The 18,877-nt window shown below is 43.4% G+C and overlaps 1 protein-coding gene across 1 annotated transcript; it reads right to left on the bottom strand.

Moving 5' to 3' along the window:
* Window positions 1-699: 699 nt before the first annotated feature.
* dedd (death effector domain containing) lies at window positions 700-17,790 on the bottom strand. The gene is made up of 6 exons (XM_036579632.1): window positions 17,637-17,790; window positions 10,880-11,192; window positions 5,800-6,156; window positions 4,732-4,839; window positions 3,587-3,727; window positions 700-1,495 (listed from the first exon to the last, which is right to left on the bottom strand). Exons 2-6 carry the CDS (start codon window positions 11,049-11,051, stop codon window positions 1,092-1,094), a joined length of 1,182 nt encoding a protein of 393 aa, XP_036435525.1. The 5' UTR covers window positions 11,052-11,192; window positions 17,637-17,790; the 3' UTR covers window positions 700-1,091.
* Window positions 17,791-18,877: the final 1,087 nt, after the last annotated feature.

The raw sequence follows: 18,877 nt of genomic DNA, 5'->3' as shown, positions 1-18,877 counted from the left end.
AAGTTCCGCATTAGGTTGAACAGCGTTCTGTAAAGCCTGCACAACCTCGCAGCAGCAGCTACGATAGAATACGCTTGTGGGCGGAGCCTGAATAGGCCAATTTAAGATGACATTAGTTCTGCATGAACTAGCATGCAGCCCAGCAGAGCAGCACCCAGCACAGTTTATTACAGCTTCAACTGTTCAAATTAGTCTTATGTTGCACTTTTTACGGAGCAATTATGCCGATTTCTCTTAAAATTACAGGGAAAAAAAAGTTCTTGTAGTATCAAAAGTGGAAAAAGTCCAGATGTGATGAAAGGCTAATGCTAATGCTAACCGTGGTGTGAAACTGAGTCTCAGGTAAGGCTGCTGCTCTGGGTCGGTACCAACGGTTACAAAGTCAGACTCTCTAAAGCACTGCTCTTCCTCTTCTAGAACACTTCAAGCCTCTCAGGAAAAGAAAGAAAGAAAGAAAGAAAGAAAGAAAGAAAAAGAAAAGAAGAAGTCGTCGCACATGGATGCTTAATTCGGTTATAAATACAACACTGATCGGAGAGCTGTTTCGGAACGAGCTGTAGCGCTGAAGTCCGAAGGCAAGCCAGCTGCTGTGGGAGACAGAAAAACTTCCTTTATCGGGGTCTTTCTCCACCTACACGCACGCAAACAGATTCACAGTCATTAAAACAAATGTTTGTGCAACAATACATGATGAAAAAATGTACAAAACACTAAATGTGGGAATTCACAAGTTAAAAAAAAAACAAAAAACAAAAAAACATTAGTGTTGCGTATTTAGCACAAAAATATCCAAAGGAAATTAAATGCCGTCTTTCTGTCCCTCTATTTCCGTTCATTACTTTTATTATTTCCACACCTCGGTTGTGACACGTCAAAAAAAAAAAAAATACAAAAAAAAAGTCCCAAAACACTTTCTCTACATTCACCACGGCCTGCGGCCTCTTCTGCCTCTCCGTCTCGTCTCTCTCTCTTTCAGAGTCACTTTAGCGCTCTTCTCCAAGTCCAGCAGTCCGTTCACTGCATCTTTTCCAGTCTGTTCATTAAAATACAGCCCCAAACCCCGCCTACAGGTCAAACAGACCACGCCTCCACTAAGACGAGCCTGCCTCCCGGCTGCCTGACCCCGCCCCTCCCGCCATCAGGTTCCTCAGCAGCTTCCTCCGGCCGGCCTGGTAGTCTTCCTCGTCTACGTTGACGAGCAGTTTGATGGCCTCGTGGCCGACGGCCTGCTTGAGCGAGTCCGTGATGAAGACGCCCTTCAGCGCCTCCAGCAGCGAGCCGTTAATGTAGTCCCGCCAAAACGCGTCCAGGTACGTCAGCTCCGAGAACTTGATGTCGCAGATGATGGAGCCGAGGTCGCGCGACTTCAGGATGGTGTTGGCCTGGTTGAAGCGCTCGAACTGCCTCTCTAGCGCCTCCTGCTTGTTGGAGAAGACGTTGCCCTGCAGAGCCGAGTCGTGCTGGCAGTACTCGGCCCGGACGCGCAGGCGGATGTCTGAGAGGAGGAGTTTCAGAAGGAGGGAGTTAAAATGATTAATTAAATCAAAATTTAATTAAATGCAACTGTTCAAATAATCTGGAATCACTTGTTTGAATTAATACATTTCATTTCATACTCAACAATAGCCTCCATAATGTAAATTTAAATATGAACAAGACAAAAGGCATTTTTAAATATTTCAAGCACGTTGGGGTCAAAAATAAATTGTTAAATTATAAATAAACAACTGTGACTACAATTCCAAAAAAGGTTGTATGTGAAATGCACAGTGATTAGTAAATCCATTCTGCCTGCAGGCCAGACCTGTGTCTTACTGAAAACTTGCTCAAGCCATAAACGATCCAGCAAAGGCATCAATCGTTTTTTTGGGAATGCTCTGTTTAAAACTCATTCAAGCAGATTAACCAGTATATTTGAGTGCATTGCCTTGATTTTGTTTGACTTGTTGCCATAAAATGAACCATAAATAAAAGCTGAAAGCTGAAAGCTGAGATTTCCTGCTGCGATGCTTCTTCTGCGTCCCAAACTGCACTAGCACAATAACTAGTGTGTAAAACAATGCAGTACCATCAGAAGTGCACTCACTAGTATAGTACACACAAGATGGTTCTTTAAGGGTTCTTTAGTAAAGAAAATGGTGCTATATAGAACCATGAACCCTCAAAAAACCCTTTACATGACTCATTTCTTCTGTTGTTACAATGTCAAGCTGGTAGTAAGTGTATTGCTAAATAGAACCCCTTTCAAAAAGGTTCTATATAGAACCATCTACAGCACATTCTCCATCAATCTGAGGAACCTTTTCATGATGCAAAGAACACTTTAATCATGCAAAGGGTCCTTTGGGTGTTCTTGGTTCTTTTCTTTACTAAAGAACCCTTGAAGAACCATCATTGTGGCTCCAGAATCAGATTTGTAGGTAAAAATAAAATAATCCTCCTTTACAGTAAAATAAAGCTCTGCTGATCGTTCAACACAGTTTAACAATAAATGGTCTTAAACTCTGGAGTTAATATAGAACTGCTGATTCACCCTTTAACCCTGAAGATCAGAGCAGACTGCTGGTCACCATAGCAACACAGACAACAGTCTCGCCTAGCTAGTAGCTAACGAAACGACAAAGAGAGAGATTTAAGACGAACGTCGATAATTTGGAGACGAATGGACTTATTAGTTATTCTCAGTTTCTCGTTGCAGATTAAACGTATCAGGAAACCAGCTGGAGTGATTATAAATGCAAATAAGTCATGAACATGAAGTTTCTCATTCGCCAGATTCTTGTTCTAATTGTCCCGTTCCACCTTAAATGGTGCAGCAGTTACATTCAGGCACCTCAGGCACCATTTAAGGTGGAACGGGGCAATTAGAACAAGAAGCTGGTGAATGAGAAGCGACTTCAGCTTCATAAAAAGTAGAACATTGAGAGACATTGTACAAGAAACTGTTCCACTTTTGAGGAAAAGTTTCCTGCTGGAGATGCGAGAGAAGCAGCTATAGCTGAGCTAAAGCTTAAAGCAGAGCAAAGTAAGTCTGTGTTTTCGTTTATATTATATTTATTAGTCTATACTAGTACATTAACACATACTGAGACATATTTACAGCCAAGACGGCAAAACTTCAGTAAAATGGACATAAAAATGTTGCGACTCCCAAGCTGGATTTTTTTTTTGTTGAAAGGACAAAATGGCTATTTTTAACATTTGGATTGCCGACTTCTGGACTATATGGATCCAGTCCAGCAAACAAGCTGTAGTGTTTTCTTCAGACCGTATCTGAAGTGTCTGCATGTATTTTCATCCTTTTCATGGTCGTTCAGATCTACTTTGCTGGGTCTTCATCCACCTGCAGTAACGGCGATGAGACAAGCTGAGCTACAGTTTCCCTACCAGAATAACAGCGTTCTCACTGACGTAATCGAACACTATGAACAGCAGTGTTTTCTATAGCGCCACCTGCAATAGTTCAGAACTCTAACAAAGACAGAAACAACATTAAAGATGTTAACTGATTAAGATAAAACAGTTAAAGGGACGCCTAAACAGACAGAAGGCACTAAGCTGCTGAGTATGAAGCGTGTCGACGTACCGCAGGTCTGTTTTTCTCTGCAGTCGGCCGCACTGTGGGCTCTCTTCCTCTTCCTGTTCGGAGTGTGGGGTGCGGGTTTGGCGCGGGGTGGACACACCTGAGGCTCCGACGGGGCGGGGCAGCAGATCACAGGCTGGGGTCCTGACAGACAGGAGGACAGCTCAGTGCCTGACTCAAGCTCAAAAGGAAAACTGCAGCGCTCACGCTGTGTGGGGCTCTCATATCGCTGCAGTCGGCCAAAAACCTTCTGTTGTTTTTTCCTCTTTTACGTAATTTGAAAACTCCACTTATCCTTTGCATTGTTAAAATTTTATGACGTTTGGACCAAGAAAAATGGTTAAAAATTACTTGGGAAAAATATTTTTACCTTAGCTTTCATTACAAAGTCATAATGTTCTGTAGGGCTGAACGAGTTTTCTATAAATTAAAGTCCAGACCTGTTTTTATTTTGCCAAAAAGACCAGAATACCCACTTTTTCTGGCTTGAGGTTTGACCCCTGAACTTGGTCTGCCAGACAGCCAGTAAGTTGTGGTTGTGAGGTCACAACACATAGGGGTTCAGTTGCCTCTGACTGGTCTAACTCATGTGTGTACAGGCAAGACACAAGCTCTGTTATTATTGCCCATCTTAAAACGTTTTTTATAATGTAGGTTAGAATTTAAAAAACTGCAGCTGTTGCGTTGTGAAAATTGCACTCTTAAATTGTGATTTTCATATAAAAATGATTAATATTTCAGTCCTAATGTTCTGCAAAATTACTGTTTTGAAAACTTTGTTCCAATAAACTTTTTTAAAGTGAAAGTTTGGTGAAAAAAAATGAATTTATCCCCCCCCCCTTACTTTAAATGTAGTTCATCAGCCAAGATATGTTTAGTGTCTAAAATTATCAGGCTAACGAGTAACAGAAGCTTATACACCAATCAGGCAGAACATTCTGACCACCTCCTTGTTTCTACGCTCATTGTCCATTTTATCAGCTCCACTTACTATATAGGTGCACTTTGTAGTTCTACAGTTACAGACTGTAGTCCATCTGTTTCTCTGATACTTTGTTAGCCCCCTTTTACCCTGTTCTTCAGTGGTCAGGTACTTGGTAGATACATTAGCCTCATAGCTCCAGAGATAAAATTGAAGAAGCAAGCACCTGCTCTCCTGTGGGGCGTGGCTTGCTGGCTTTCGGCTCTGCACCCTCTGGGGGAAATGTAGCGTACGGACGTCTCCTCCAAATATTTATCCACTGGATCTGGACACACTGCAAAACAAGGTTTAATACATATAAATACACTGCGGCTGTGCTCTGTGGAGCTGGGTGATACAGCGCTCTGGCTAAGGCTACGTTCACATTACCAGGCTGAAGCGGCACAAATCAGATTTTTTGTCCTAATGTGACTCAGATCTGATGTTTTCAGAGCTGTGTGGACACACAAATCTGATCTTTTCAAATCCGACCTGAGCCACCTTCATGTGTGGTCCTAGATCGGATACGTATCCGATTTGTGGCCATGTGACCTTAATGTGACGCTCAGATCTGAATTCAAGTGATTTTTCTCCACTGCGCGTGCGCCATCATTCAGCGTTACCATGGCAACAGCGCTGAACAGAAGTTAAAGCCTGTAAACGGTGGAAAAGCAGCTCATCTCACCTTTTTCTCCTTCGTCTCGCTCTAATAATGAAGCTGAGAGCTGATCAGAGTTAATTATCTTCTCAGCGAAGCTCGTTCTGCTCGTTAGTTTGTGCTGATGATGAACGTGATTCATTCACGTGACGTTACTGAGTAGGATGAGCTCATGAGGGTCATTTCAGGACGCCGGTTCGTCACATTAATGACAGATTTGAGTCACTGACCTAAACGAGTGTGAACCATCCTGTCGGAGAGATCGGATTTGAGCAAAAAATCGGATTTGAGAAATGAGGCTTGTAATGTGAACGTAGCTTAAGATGTACATAGAGTAAAATAAAAACTAAATAAATAAATAAAAATGTATATTTTCAGATTCAACTCCATTTTCAAATCTGACGTCAAGATTTAAGTCAATGTTTGATATTTTTAGCATAAAAAAACCCACAAAACTATTCAGTCTTAGACACATATGCATTTAGGATTAGTTTAAAATACTAAAATATAAGTTTTAGAAAATATCTCACAGAAACATCTCTTTTTGCACAATTACAATTACAAAGGAAAAACTGCCGAAGCGGCGATTCTCCTCACCCGTCTGTCTCTTGCGTAGAGTGACGTAAGGCAGAAGATCGTGTCTGGTGATGATGCGGAGCAGCTGGAGAATGTGCCGGAAGTTCGTCTCATCGCAGCGTCCCTGACGCTCCAGCGCCAGCAGGAAATCCTTCCCGCTCCGAATGCCGCCGCGCTCGTACTCGTCTATGACGTCCACGAACAGAAAGGACAGCACACGGACGTCCCGGTGCGTCAGGTGAGCACCCACGATGTCGAACATGCGGTGCAGCGAGTAAAGGCCATAAGCGTCGTCCACAGCTTCCTCCGGCCAGGGCTCAGAGCGGCCGGACACGGCTCTCCGCGAGGAGGCGGGGTTACTGCAGGACGCTCGGCTCACTGGAGGAGACAAAGAGACTTTATTAGAAACACCAACCTTGTGCTTCCACTCACTGGCCACATTATTAGAAACACCCACCTTGGGCTTCTACTCACTGGTCACTTTATTAGAAACACCCACCTTGTGCTTCCACTCACTGGCCACTTTATTGGAAATGCCTACCTTGGGCTTCCACTCACTGGCCACTTTATTGGAAATGCCTACCTTGGGCTTCCACTCACTGGCCACTTTATTGGAAACGCCTACATTGTGCTTCCACTAACTGGTCACTTTATTAGAAACACCCACCTTGGGCTTCCACTCACTGGCCACTTTATTGGAAACGCCTACATTGTGCTTCCACTCACTGGTCACTTTATTAGAAACACCCACCTTGGGCTTCTACTCACTGGTCACTTTATTAGAAACACCCACCTTGGGCTTCCACTCACTGGCCACTTTATTGGAAATGCCTACCTTGTGCTTCCACTAAGTGGTCACTTTATTAGAAACACCCACCTTGAGCTTCCACTCACTGGCCACTTTATTAGAAACATCTACCTCATAGCTCCACTACATAAATATACAGTTACAGACTGTCTGTTCTTCCACAGTTTACCAGCCCGTCCACCCCATTCATCTTTTGTCAGTTTCTGACCACAGGACCTCTACTGCCCAGACATTGGGTGGTGGTCCATTCTCAGCACTGCAGTGACACTAACATGATAGTGTGTGGTGCTGGCAAGAGTGTATCAGTCATAGCAGAGTTGCTGCTAGGTTGAGAATGAAGCGGCACCCAAAATATCCAGCCGAGAACTAAATACAAACATTGTTCCCTCCAGGTTTTGAGGCTTATCAGCTGATTTCCGTGTGTCTGACAGGGAGTGGGCGTATCCTCCTCATGCCCCTATCCAGTGATCATCAACATTTCCTGCCAGGCCTGCTCTGAGGCGGTCCTACATTTTACTACAATCACAGTGACAGACAAGAACGATGATGTGACAATACAGCAGCTGAAACGTCCAGAGAATCACTGGAGCAGACAATTATCACAGAGGCTCAGGAGAAGACCATCCTAGTAGGTTCTGACTGAGATAAGAGTTTTGAGAATCTCACCACAAAGCTGCACTTCACAAAGCAGGATTCCTCAGTTTGACAGCCAATAAAAACATCACAAAACTCTCCTCCTAGTGGACAGGATTGAAGAATTCAGTATAATTCAGTGTGTGAGATGTAAACAGAGTGATTCAGAGTGGTTTGGTGTGAAATGGTTCAGATGTCTTTACAGTGGTGGTGATAGGAACCAGGGGTTGCCATGACTACAACACAGATATAGACATTTTATTTACTATCCAGAACCACCAGTGAACCTACACGAGTCTTCTGAGCTTATATGGAATGTTGATGACGGGAAATAGTGGAAAATCTCAAATAAGCTTGTATGCCTCCGCCTTGAATTGATTAAGGCCAAAACCATCTTCAAACTATCCTAAAACAGTGTCTCAGTCATCAGGCAGTGAATTCATAACCATTTACTGTAGTAACTTTCTGTGAGGGAGCTTTTAGAGGTGGACGTCTGGTTCCTATCACCACCACTGTGAACAATTCTGAGTTTCTCTAGAACCGTATCAAACTACGCTGAATGACTTTCTTTAACCATTTAATTATGCAGAAAATCTGTGGAAAAGCCATTTAAGTTTTGAGTTCTTGGTCTTGAATCCTTGCAGATTCTCTGCATACAACATATTAGTTTGGCTCCGCCCACTCTCTTTGCACATCTTAAAGGGGAACTCCACCGATTTTTCAAAAATCCTACATAATTAAACCGGTAAGATGTAAACAATGTTGTTCAGAGTGGTTTAATTACATATAAAACCTCAGAAGACTCGTGTAGGTTCACTGGTGGTTTTGGTTGGGGATTAAATGTCTATATCTGTGTTGTAGTCATGGCGACCCCTGGTTCCTATCACCACCACTATAAAGACGTCTGAGATGACAAGTTTCTCTACAATGAACCATTTCTCATCAAACCACTCAGAATGACCCTGTTTACAGCTCTGAATTATTCAGAAATTTTGAAAAAATTGGTGGAATTCCCCTTTAAGTGCCTGCTCAAGATATAAACGTAAACATAGAGGCAAGCTATCTGGCTGTGAAAGTCCTGCTTTGTAAATTAACCTCCCTCTGGCTAGGGCTGGGCGATAAAACGATAACCATAATTATTGCAATATAACCTTCATCGACAGAAATATAAGAAATGTTTGATATATTTTCGATTTATTACACCGTTCACACACTCCCACGTTCCAGCGACGGCCCAGGTGGCGTTTTTTACTGCAAGGAAAGTGACACTACTCTGCTGTCGCAACAAGAGGGCGCACTTCTGAGTTTTTCAACATGATTAGAGAGGGAGGGGGCGACGAGTAAAATGAGTCGCCAAATATACTTTAGCAACATCTGAAACGTGGAGTTATACATTCCCTGTTTGAGTGGAGCGACCGGCGATCTGCTCTCCTGTGACCGAGTGTGAGTGACGAGGTCAGTGGTGTAGCTGTACTGACCTACAGTGAACTCACCTCCTTCCTAACATCCTAACAGCTTTAGCAGCGTTAAATCACGTCTGCTCCTCACAACTACAGCACTGTTACAGCGCTCAGTCATATTTTAGTGTTAGTGCATTCCCAAACAACGAAAGTGAAAGAAAGAAGTGGTTCATGTTCATTACAGCCCTGATTCAAACGAATGTAGACTGAGGATGCTGCATGTGTGTCATTGGAGAGCGTTGTCTTTCCAGGCTAGCTGTTTTTAGCAGCTGGCTAACTCGAAGCAGCTCCATCACTCACACAGCACAGTGAACTGATGATACTGTAGATCAAACAAGACACAAAAGCGCTGATTTCAGTTTAAACGTTCCTAAAAGTCGGACTCTGTTTGTCTGGTGTTGATATACTGCGGTTCACCCCTCAAACTACTATAGAGGAACCCAGTCGTCTGCTAGCTGCTGTCTGAATACGGTGATCCGCTCTGTCAGGGATGTGGTGGAGCGGCGGCAGTGAGGCGGCGTGATCCGTCACTGACCTACCCAACCAGCTTATGACTGCTGTTCGTATTAAGCTGACGTTGTTGAGAAACGAAACAGTTTAGCACTTCTAACCAGTTTTCTTTGTTATTCTTTGTTACTGTTATTTATTAATTATGACTATTTATAGATCTTATTGCATATTTTTGTATATTTCTAATAGTATATATACTGTAGACAGGTTGGTCTGTACATATTCTTCTTTTTAATATTGTGTCACCTTTATTATTATAACTGCCCTGTGTTGTGTGACTGATACATCCAAGCATCCATCCATCCATCCATCCATCCATCCATCCTTTATCCACCCGTCCATCCATCCATCCATCCATCCAACCATCCTTTATCTATCCATCCATCCATCCATCCTTTATCCATCCATCCATCCAACCATCCTTTATCCAACCATTCAACCATCCTTTATCCATCCATCCATCCTTCCATACAACCATCCTTTATCCATCCATCCATCCATCCATTCAACCATCCTTTATCCAACCATTCAACCATTCTTTATCCATCCATCCATCCATCCACCCTTCCATTCAACCATCTTTTATCCATCCATCCATCCAACCTTCCATTCAACCATCTTTTATCCATCCAACCATCTTTTATCCATCCATCCTTCTATTCAACCATCTTTTATCCATCCATCCATCCAACCTTCCATTCAACCATCTTTTATCCATCCAACCATCTTTTATCCATCCATCCTTCCATTCAACCATCTTTTATCCAACCATCCTTCCATTCAACCATATTTTATCCAACCATCCATTCAATCATCTTTTATCAATCCATCCATCCATCCATCCTTCCATTCAACCATTTTTATCCATCCATTCTTCCATTCAACCATCTTTTATCCATCCATCCATCCTTCCATTCAACCATCCTTTATCCATCCATCCATCCACCCTTCCATTCAACCATCTTTTATCCATCCATCCATCCCTCCCTCCTTCCATTCAACCATCTTTTATCCATCCATCCATCCATCCATCCATCCTTCCATTCAACCATCCTTTATCCATCCATCCATCCACCCTTCCATTCAACCATCTTTTATCCATCCATCCATCCCTCCCTCCTTCCATTCAACCATCTTTTATCCATCCATCCATCCATCCTTCCATTCAACCATCTTTTATCCATCCATCCATCCCTCCCTCCTTCCATTCAACCATCTTTTATCCATCCATCCATCCATCCATCCATCCTTCCATTCAACCATCTTTTATCCATCCATCCATCCATCCATCCATCCATCCTTCCATTCAACCATCTTTTATCCATCCATCCATCCATCCATCCTTCCATTCAACCATCTTTTATCCATCCATCCATCCCAAAAATTGCAGCCATGCTTTTCCAGCTGGTAAAAACAGCCAACCAGAAACTTCCTCCCAGTGTCCCATGACAGATTTGTGAGAAGTTCCACTGTTTGGTGAGTGTTTATCGTGTTCTGACCATAAAGGATAGTTTAAAACAGCAATTAACCACTTCAGGAGCAAAAACCAACCTTGAAACATGAAAGGAATAATCATTTGAAATTTATCTTGATATGTATCGATATCGACTGATATGAAATTTTTTATCATGATAACATTTTTGGCCATACCGCCCAGCTCTACCTCCAGCTGTATCAGCTCTTTGTTTACCTGTCGTGGCGTGAGCCGGTGTGGATGAAGAAGTGCCGGCCCAGCCTCTCCTGGAGGATCGTGGGTAGGAGTCCAGCAGGCCGGGAGACGAGCCCTGCCTGCCATGGCTGGAGGAGGAGGTGTGTGGAGCGAGGAGGGGCGGGGTTGCATTCCCACGCTGCTGTGAGCTCATCACTCTGCGCCAAGCACACGCACGGCAGGGTGGGAGGGGGGGCGATGATGTCACTGTCACTGATGACGTGGAACCGGAAATCAGCGCTGATGTGACTGGCTTCTGCACACGCGGACTCGAACGCTCTCCTCCAGCTTCATTCTGTCGTTACGGAAAAACAAGATTTAACACAGAAACAACTTAAAGTAGGAACAGAGGCAGGAACTTCGGGCTGACGCTGATATCTGACATCTGCCAATACTGATATACACTGTTCTTCAGTGGTCAGGACCCCCATGGACCCTCACAGAGCAGGTACTGTTTGGGTGGTGGATCATTCTCAGCAGTGCAGTAACACTGACGTGGTGGTGGTGTGTTAGTGTGGGTTGTGCTGGTCTGAGTGGATCAGACACAGCAGTACTGCTGGAGTTTTTAAACACTGTGTCCACTCACTGTCCACTCTATTAGACACTCCTACCTTGTCAGTCCACCTTGTAGATGTAAAGTCAGAGACGATAGCTCATCTGCTGCTGCACAGTTTGTGTTGGTCATCCTCTAGTCCTTCATCAGTGGTCACAGGACGCTGCTGGCTGGATATTTTTGGTTGGTGGACTATTCTCAGTCCAGCAGCGACACTGAGGTGTTTAAAAACTCCAGCAGCACTGCTGTGTCTGATCCACTCAGACCAGCGCAACACACACTAACACACCACCACCACGTGCAGTGCTGAGAATGATCCACCACCCAAATAGTACCTGCTCTGTGAGGGTCCATGGGGGTCCTGACCACTGAAGAACAGGCTAACAAAGTATCAGAGAAACAGATGGACTACAGTCTGTAACTGTAGAACTACAAAGTGCACCTATATAGTAAGTGGAGCTGATAAGATGGAAAATGAGCGTAGAAACAAGGAGGTGGTCAGAATGTTAAGCCTGATTGGTGTATTTATTCCATGTTATTTCATCATGTGATGTGTTTCACGATGTGTTTTTCACTATATTATTTTCACAGTTTCAACACGGCCTTAAATAACCTGCACAGCTTTGAGCAACACGTCCACCGTTTAAATTAGAAAGGAAGCTGTGTCGCAACAGCTGAACTCAAGCAGGACCCCAGCTGATGTCCTAAGGTTTCCTTCACTCCAGTCAGCGAGTCTGTTCTACTAGGCAATGCAGTTTTTTATCTAAACCGTCAGCAGGAGTTCTGTTCAGACCGGAGAGTCCAGATCTGCTCCTAAAGGGCTTTAGAGGAGCACAGGATGGTCATTCACCTGCTCAGACACACCTGATCCCTCTCAGCAGGTAGTTAGCAGGTTTTGTAGATGTGTTAGAGCAGGAAAAGAAGCAGAGTGTGTTGGACTGCAACCCACCCCCCCACCCCCCACCCCCTCACCCCCCAACCCCCTCATATTAGGCAATAAAACACATGATTTGATATTTGATGACATATTTGCTGTAAACTGGAAGAGCAGGATGTAGGGCTGGACGATATGACAGAATATATCGGTATCATGATAAATGTCACATTATAAAAAGGACAGTTTTGGTCCTAAAATCTGATTGGCTGAGCCGCGTCCGAAGCCGTTGTAAAATCCACGATATACCACGGCTCTGGCGCCTCACAGCGACGGAACTCTGTATCACTGCGCCACGGCATGAAAAACCCTCCTGCTGTTAATGGATTAATCTTTGACTCTAACGCTGATCGCACAGAGCACCGAGTGCGCCGATGAAGTAAGAACCTGTTTTTTGTTTGTAACTGAAGGGCTGAACTTATTTTCTTATCTAGAACTAGGCTGGTCAGCTCGCTAACATTAAAAGACCCCATTACCACTCAGTGTTTCAATGGGAAAAGTGAGCATTATGTGTACATATTACTTTACGTTGTTTACTACCTCTTTCTGATCCTGCTTCCCTGCAATCAAAGGAACTTTTGCTCCAGGTTAGAGGTAACTTAGCTGCTCTCGGGTAAAACCCAGTCACTTTAGCTGAGCTGTTTTACCGCACAGGCACACTGAAGAAAGTATAAGTTCTGAAGCAAGTCTGCGTTTTTTGGTTACGTTCACTCAAGCGAAACCAGGTTTGGGATAGCTACTGAAAAGTTAGTAGTTATCTACTTTGTAGCCACTTTCCCAAAACGTGAAGCTACAATTCAGCGACTTTTCCAGAAAAAGTAATGCACTACTTTTTAGCTACTTTTGGAAAAATAATGCACTACTTTTTAGCTACGTTTGGAAGAGTAGTGCACTTCTTTTTATCTTCTTTTTGAAAAGTAGTGCACTTCTTTTTAGCTTCTTTTTGAAAAGTAGTGCACTTCTTTTGATCTTCTTTTTGAAAAGTAGTGCACTTCTTTTTAGCTTCTTTTTGAAAAGTAGTGCACTTCTTTTTATCTTCTTTTTGAAAAGTAGTGCACTTCTTTTTAGCTTCTTTTTGAAAAGTAGTGCACTTTTTAGCTACTTTCAAAGCACGATTGTCGGAATGTTTGTGAATCTCCACCTGACACACCAAACAAGCCCAACTGTGAACAAGAGACTGCATTTAATCATGTACCAGAAATAAACATACAACTGAAAAGCATGTATACAAAAACATCACCAAAAAGCGAGTTTAAGTGTAACCAACAATCAAACTTACACAACCAAAGGCGTGATATCCAACAGAAATTTAGGCAAAGTCAATCATTCCAAGTTTTTCCTAACAAAAATCAACAAAAATAAACAAATACAAACCAAACAATTTTGTGCAGAGCACTGTCAACTGTTGAAATTGATTAAGTGATGTCGCTAAGCAGCAGCAGCCAAAAGTTACCGTGCCGTTGGGCTGCCTCTGCCATTGTGGCAGAGCTCGCTAACAGGCTAAAAGAGAGCGAACATGCTAAACGACCCCAACATTAATATCACAGGCTCAAATTAAAGTACTCACAATATGATTCACTGAAAAAAGACAGTATGAAAGACTAAAGAATGTCATCTGAATGTCCTACATGCTTCAAAAGTCTGTGTTTCAGTCAGAAGTCATGTCAAACCCAGGCTGAGTCCCAAACGGCTCCATACCCCCTTGCAAAATAGTGAGCTGTGTAGCGTTAAGTTTAGAAATTCTAGCTTCTGCTGTCGAATAGCGACTGCCTGTCGAGTATGAATGTGTCTGAATCCCAAATGCCTGTTTCTTAGCTTTATTTTGCTCTGTTGGGCTGCAGGATCCAGTATTTAAACTCATATGTAGTGCACTATGTAGGGAGCAGGGAGCCGTTTGAGATTCAGCCCCAGCGTGAGAAGAGGGCGCCGCTGGATTGGTGCTAATTAAGACTCGCGGTGGTTATTTGGTGACCAAAACGTTTATATAAACTGAAAATACTGCAATTTTATCATGTGGGGAGTTTTACTCGCTTCGCGTCGTGCCAAACAACCCCTTCCCCGTGATAAAATCGCAGTAACCCACGGCCTCTCGTGGCTTATTGCTTTAATACAATACGCTTTTTTGAACATATTGTGAATGTTTGAGTATAAAGAGAGCAAAATTAGACCTGTTTAACTGGATTTAGTGCAACACATTTTTCTAAACGTTGAATAAAAATCATTATGTAGCACTACAGGAGAGAGTGCATGTGCACGTGACGTCAGACTCTATCGTGTAGTTTTATTAAGAGTGATGCCTGTAAATATGCGCTATAATGGACATTTCGACAAGGTGGCACAGTTGCTGTCCACCTCAGGTTGTAACAGCAGAAATTTCTGAAAATGCACTTCATTTTTTCCCCCACAGAGAAAAGCTTGAGACCTGGAGTTCCTAATATCGGCACGATGGCGAAGGCAGGTTTGGGTGCTGTTTTTGCAATACTGATTGGTCATGGTATTATTAATGTTCCAGGACTGTACTGATATGGTTACACCCCTAAAGCCTTGATCGCTCTGTACAGCAGACACACTAACACAGCTGTGTGAGATGCTGTTATGTTGGCACGTTTTCCACGCATTACTGTTTAAATGCAATCTCATGTTTGCACTGCATTTCACTGCTTTGGCTGCATTTCAGTGAGCTAACAGAGGTTTTGGCACATCACATTTTGCCACGTCACCCAGAGCTGAAAGATCCATCATTTTTATATCAAAACTACCATTTTTCAAATGGCAAGAGCTGCAACTCTCTAAAACGTACAGCCTACATGATCAAAAATGTCCTCTTAGGTTTTAAGAGGGGAGATTTAATCTCATAGCACAGAGCTTGTGAACTGCCTGTAGGCGAGTTAGACCAATCAGAGGCAACCAAACCTCCATATGTTGTGACATCACCACCACAACTTACTGGCTATCTGGCAGACTACATTCGGGGTCAGGCCTCAAGCCAGAGAAAAGTGGAAATTCTGGTCTTCTTGGCAAAAGAACAGGTCTGAACTTCAAGTAAAAATAAAATAATCACTACTGGGGCTGGGCGATTAATCGAAAAGTAATCGAAACCGACATTCAGAACCTCTAACCAAGGTAATCTTGTCAATGTCAGTTATTTAGATTTTTTTTTATTCTGTTAATCGTTTCCCCACTGTCTGTGTTTCTGTAGCGTCCCCTTAAAAACCTACTACCGCGCGTGCATCACGTGACTCCGCCTCAGCCAGTCTGCGACATGGAAACTAAGGCTGTGTTCACACAGCAGGTAAAAGTGGCCCAAATCTGATTTTCGGACATTTCTTTAGAAATTTCTTCAAACACGGAGCAGTTTGGATGAGTCTTTTCTCATTTTTTGTACAGAAATATCAGCCCAAATGTTTATGAGTCTCAGCAACGCGAAATTCGCAGTTCGTTCTCCAGCTCCTCACACTAAATTCCCAAACTGTCATCACCACTGAGAAGCTTTTCAGTCGGCAGCTGTGACAGAAGAACAGCTGAACAACCTGGAATCAGCCAGAAATGAACCCAACACCATTCGCCAAACGTGTAGTCTGATCTTCAGAGTCTGACCAAATCAGACTGAGCCATAAAACTGCTGCAATATCAAGTTCAGCTCAGTTTTGTCACTTTTTGCCAGATCAGTATTAATGTTGTTTTGTTCCAGCCAGTCTGTAAAGCATCTTACAGCCCATTTAGTTTGGCGAATGGTGTTGGATTCATTTCTGGCTGATTCCAGGTTGTTCAGCTGTTCTTCTGTCTCAGCTGCCGACTGAAAAGCTTCTCAGTGGTGATGACAGTTTGGGAATTTAGTGTCGTCTCGTCTTCAGAGTCTGACCAAATCGGCTGTCGGTCAAATGTGATCTTAAAAGTGTCCGTTTTCTGTTTGCGGCAAAGTAAGAAGTAAAAACGTTCAAATGTCTTGAGCGCCTCCTACAGCTGTCGAAGTCGTTGCTAAGCAACGGCGTCTCAGTGGAGTGATACAGTGTTTGTGGGAAAAGCCGTGATGTTATGGTGAAATAACAGCACAGTTAGAACGCTGCTCAACCAATCAGCTCGCGTGGCTGGAACTAACTGTTGAATAATACAATATATATCATTATTATGATAAATTATAATACGATAGAACATGCTTTCCTGAACATATTGTGTATATTAGTGCGTGTAGACACTGACCAACTGCAAGCTTCGTTATAAAGACAGCAGTCTCGTTTAACTGGACCTGGAACCAAATACTGAATATAAATAGCACTTTTAAAATAAATATCGTGAAAAATATCCTTTCTTTAAGTATCGCAATATCATATTTCTTGTCATATCGCCCAGCTCTACCGCTCGCCTCTAGAAATAAAACATACTGCCCCCGAAATTTCAATCAGGAATAATTTTGCTTATAATTTTGAAAATCGTTCTGCCTGATTTGAGGTGTAAAACAAGCTCATGCTCGCCTGACCTGTTATAATTTTATGATATTATGGTCTTTAATGTTCAGTGGTGCGTTGTGGCTCCCAGAAACGGCTGTGCTGAATTTCCCAAAAATAAAGTTCTGATGTTCTCCTGCGGGCCTTCATGCCTTCTAGTGATAAACAGGCGGACCTTGAGAACCCCTGATCTAGACGTAAACAGAACGCTCGGCTCGTGCGCCGTATTCCAGCTAGTTGCTAGCACGGTGGGCTCGCGCTGTTGTAAACAGAAAGCTCGGCTCGCGCTCAGTATTCCAGGTGGTCGCAAGTACGGTCGGCTCGCGCACAGAACTGGAGATGCCGCTCGGCTCGCGCGCAGCAGTCAAGCTGGTCTCTATAAGCACAATCGGCTCGTGCTCTGAACTGAAGAAGCAGCTCGCGCAGCTGTAAACAAGAGCGCTCGGCTCGTGCGCAGCATTCCAGCTGGTCGCTAGCTAGCTAGGTGAGCACGGTCGGCTCGCGCACTGAACTGTCGGGTAGATGCCGCTCGCGCTGCTGTAAACAGAGCGCTCGGCTCGTGCCTGACAGACAGGATGCTAGGCTAAGTGGAGCGTTCTAGCTAACTTTAGTAGCTGGTTAGGATCTGGCGGGAGCGTATGGTTTCACACAGGCATTCAGTCACGTTCCAAGTAGCTAGAACTCTGGGCTCGAGCCCGCGGGCGAGTTTATTTGGCTCGCGTTAGCCCGGAGCTAAGCGTTAGCTGCGCTGCGCTAAGCTAATCGGACCCGGCTGTGTCTGAACGTAAAGCCGCTTTATTTACTCACCGCCGCACATTAATCCCCTCGGCGCTCCGCGGTCCGGGGCTGCGGTTATGAGTGTAAGGGGGCTCCGGGTCCGTGTCCGAGTCCGAGTCCGAGCGGATTCCCGCAGCAGCTCAGTGCTGCGGCCATTACTGCCCACTGCTAAGATGAAGGAACATCCGGGTACGGCCAAAGCGGGGTGCAACATCCGGGGTACAGAGTCAGCGCTGGCACCGCCCACATTCGGGTTTGTGGACCCGTTGGCCAATCAGGGATTTAAGCTTTGTTTATTATTATTAGGGTTCTGTAATGCCGAGCCCCTCAGATCAGCGCGAGGGAATGAGCGCTGAGTCCGAACGCTTAATTAACAAAATTATTACGAGGGAATGTAAAATAAGTGCAAAGGAGCGCAAAATTATCACAAGTGAATGCTGAATTGTTGCGAGGGAATGAAAAAAAATTGCGTGGGAATTCAAAATATTGCAACAGAGCTCAAAATTATTGCGAGGGAATGCAAAATCATTGTGAGGTAATGCAAAATTATTGCAATAGAGCGCAAAATTATCACAAGTGAATGCTGAATTGTTGCGAGGGAGCTCAAAATTATTGCGAGGGAATGCAAACTCATTGAGAGGGAATTCAAAATATTGCAATAGAGCTCAAAATTATTGCGAGGGAATGCAAAATCATTGTGATGGAATGCTAAATTATTGCAATAGAGTGCGAAATTATTACCAGGGAGTTCAAAATTATTGCAAGGAAGCACAAAATTATCACAAGTGAATGCTGAATTGTTGCGAGGGAGCTCAAAATTATTGTGACAGAATGCTAAATTACTGTGATAGAGCACAAAATGTTTACGAGGGAATGCTATGTCATTACCTTTTTTTAACCACAGCCTCTTAGGAACTCTGTACTATTACACTGAGACTATTTCTTACACTATTTAAAAGTGCCAGCAGCTCTTTACATTGTGTGAACATTTCATGATGTACGGACCAACAGAAAAGGTTTGAAATTAAAAAAGGAGTTTTTATGTGGCATGTTATTCAAGTCATTGAAAAACACATTATACATAACTCTGGTCTTATTTTTATTGAGAACATGAGACACACCCTGAATAAATTACAAAAATATTGCACATCATCGCTATCAATGGACACATTATATCCACGTTGGCTGAACATTTCATAATGTGCAAAACACTTGAGACAATATGTGAAATGCAAGTAAAAACAGAAAGCAATAATCTCTAAATCCACACA

The sequence above is a fragment of the Colossoma macropomum genome, unplaced genomic scaffold (genome assembly GCF_904425465.1).
Source record: "Colossoma macropomum unplaced genomic scaffold, Colossoma_macropomum, whole genome shotgun sequence".
Taxonomy (NCBI): Eukaryota; Metazoa; Chordata; class Actinopteri; order Characiformes; family Serrasalmidae; genus Colossoma; species Colossoma macropomum.
Note: the sequence above shows the minus strand (reverse complement) of the source record. Positions and strands in the feature narration are given on the sequence as shown.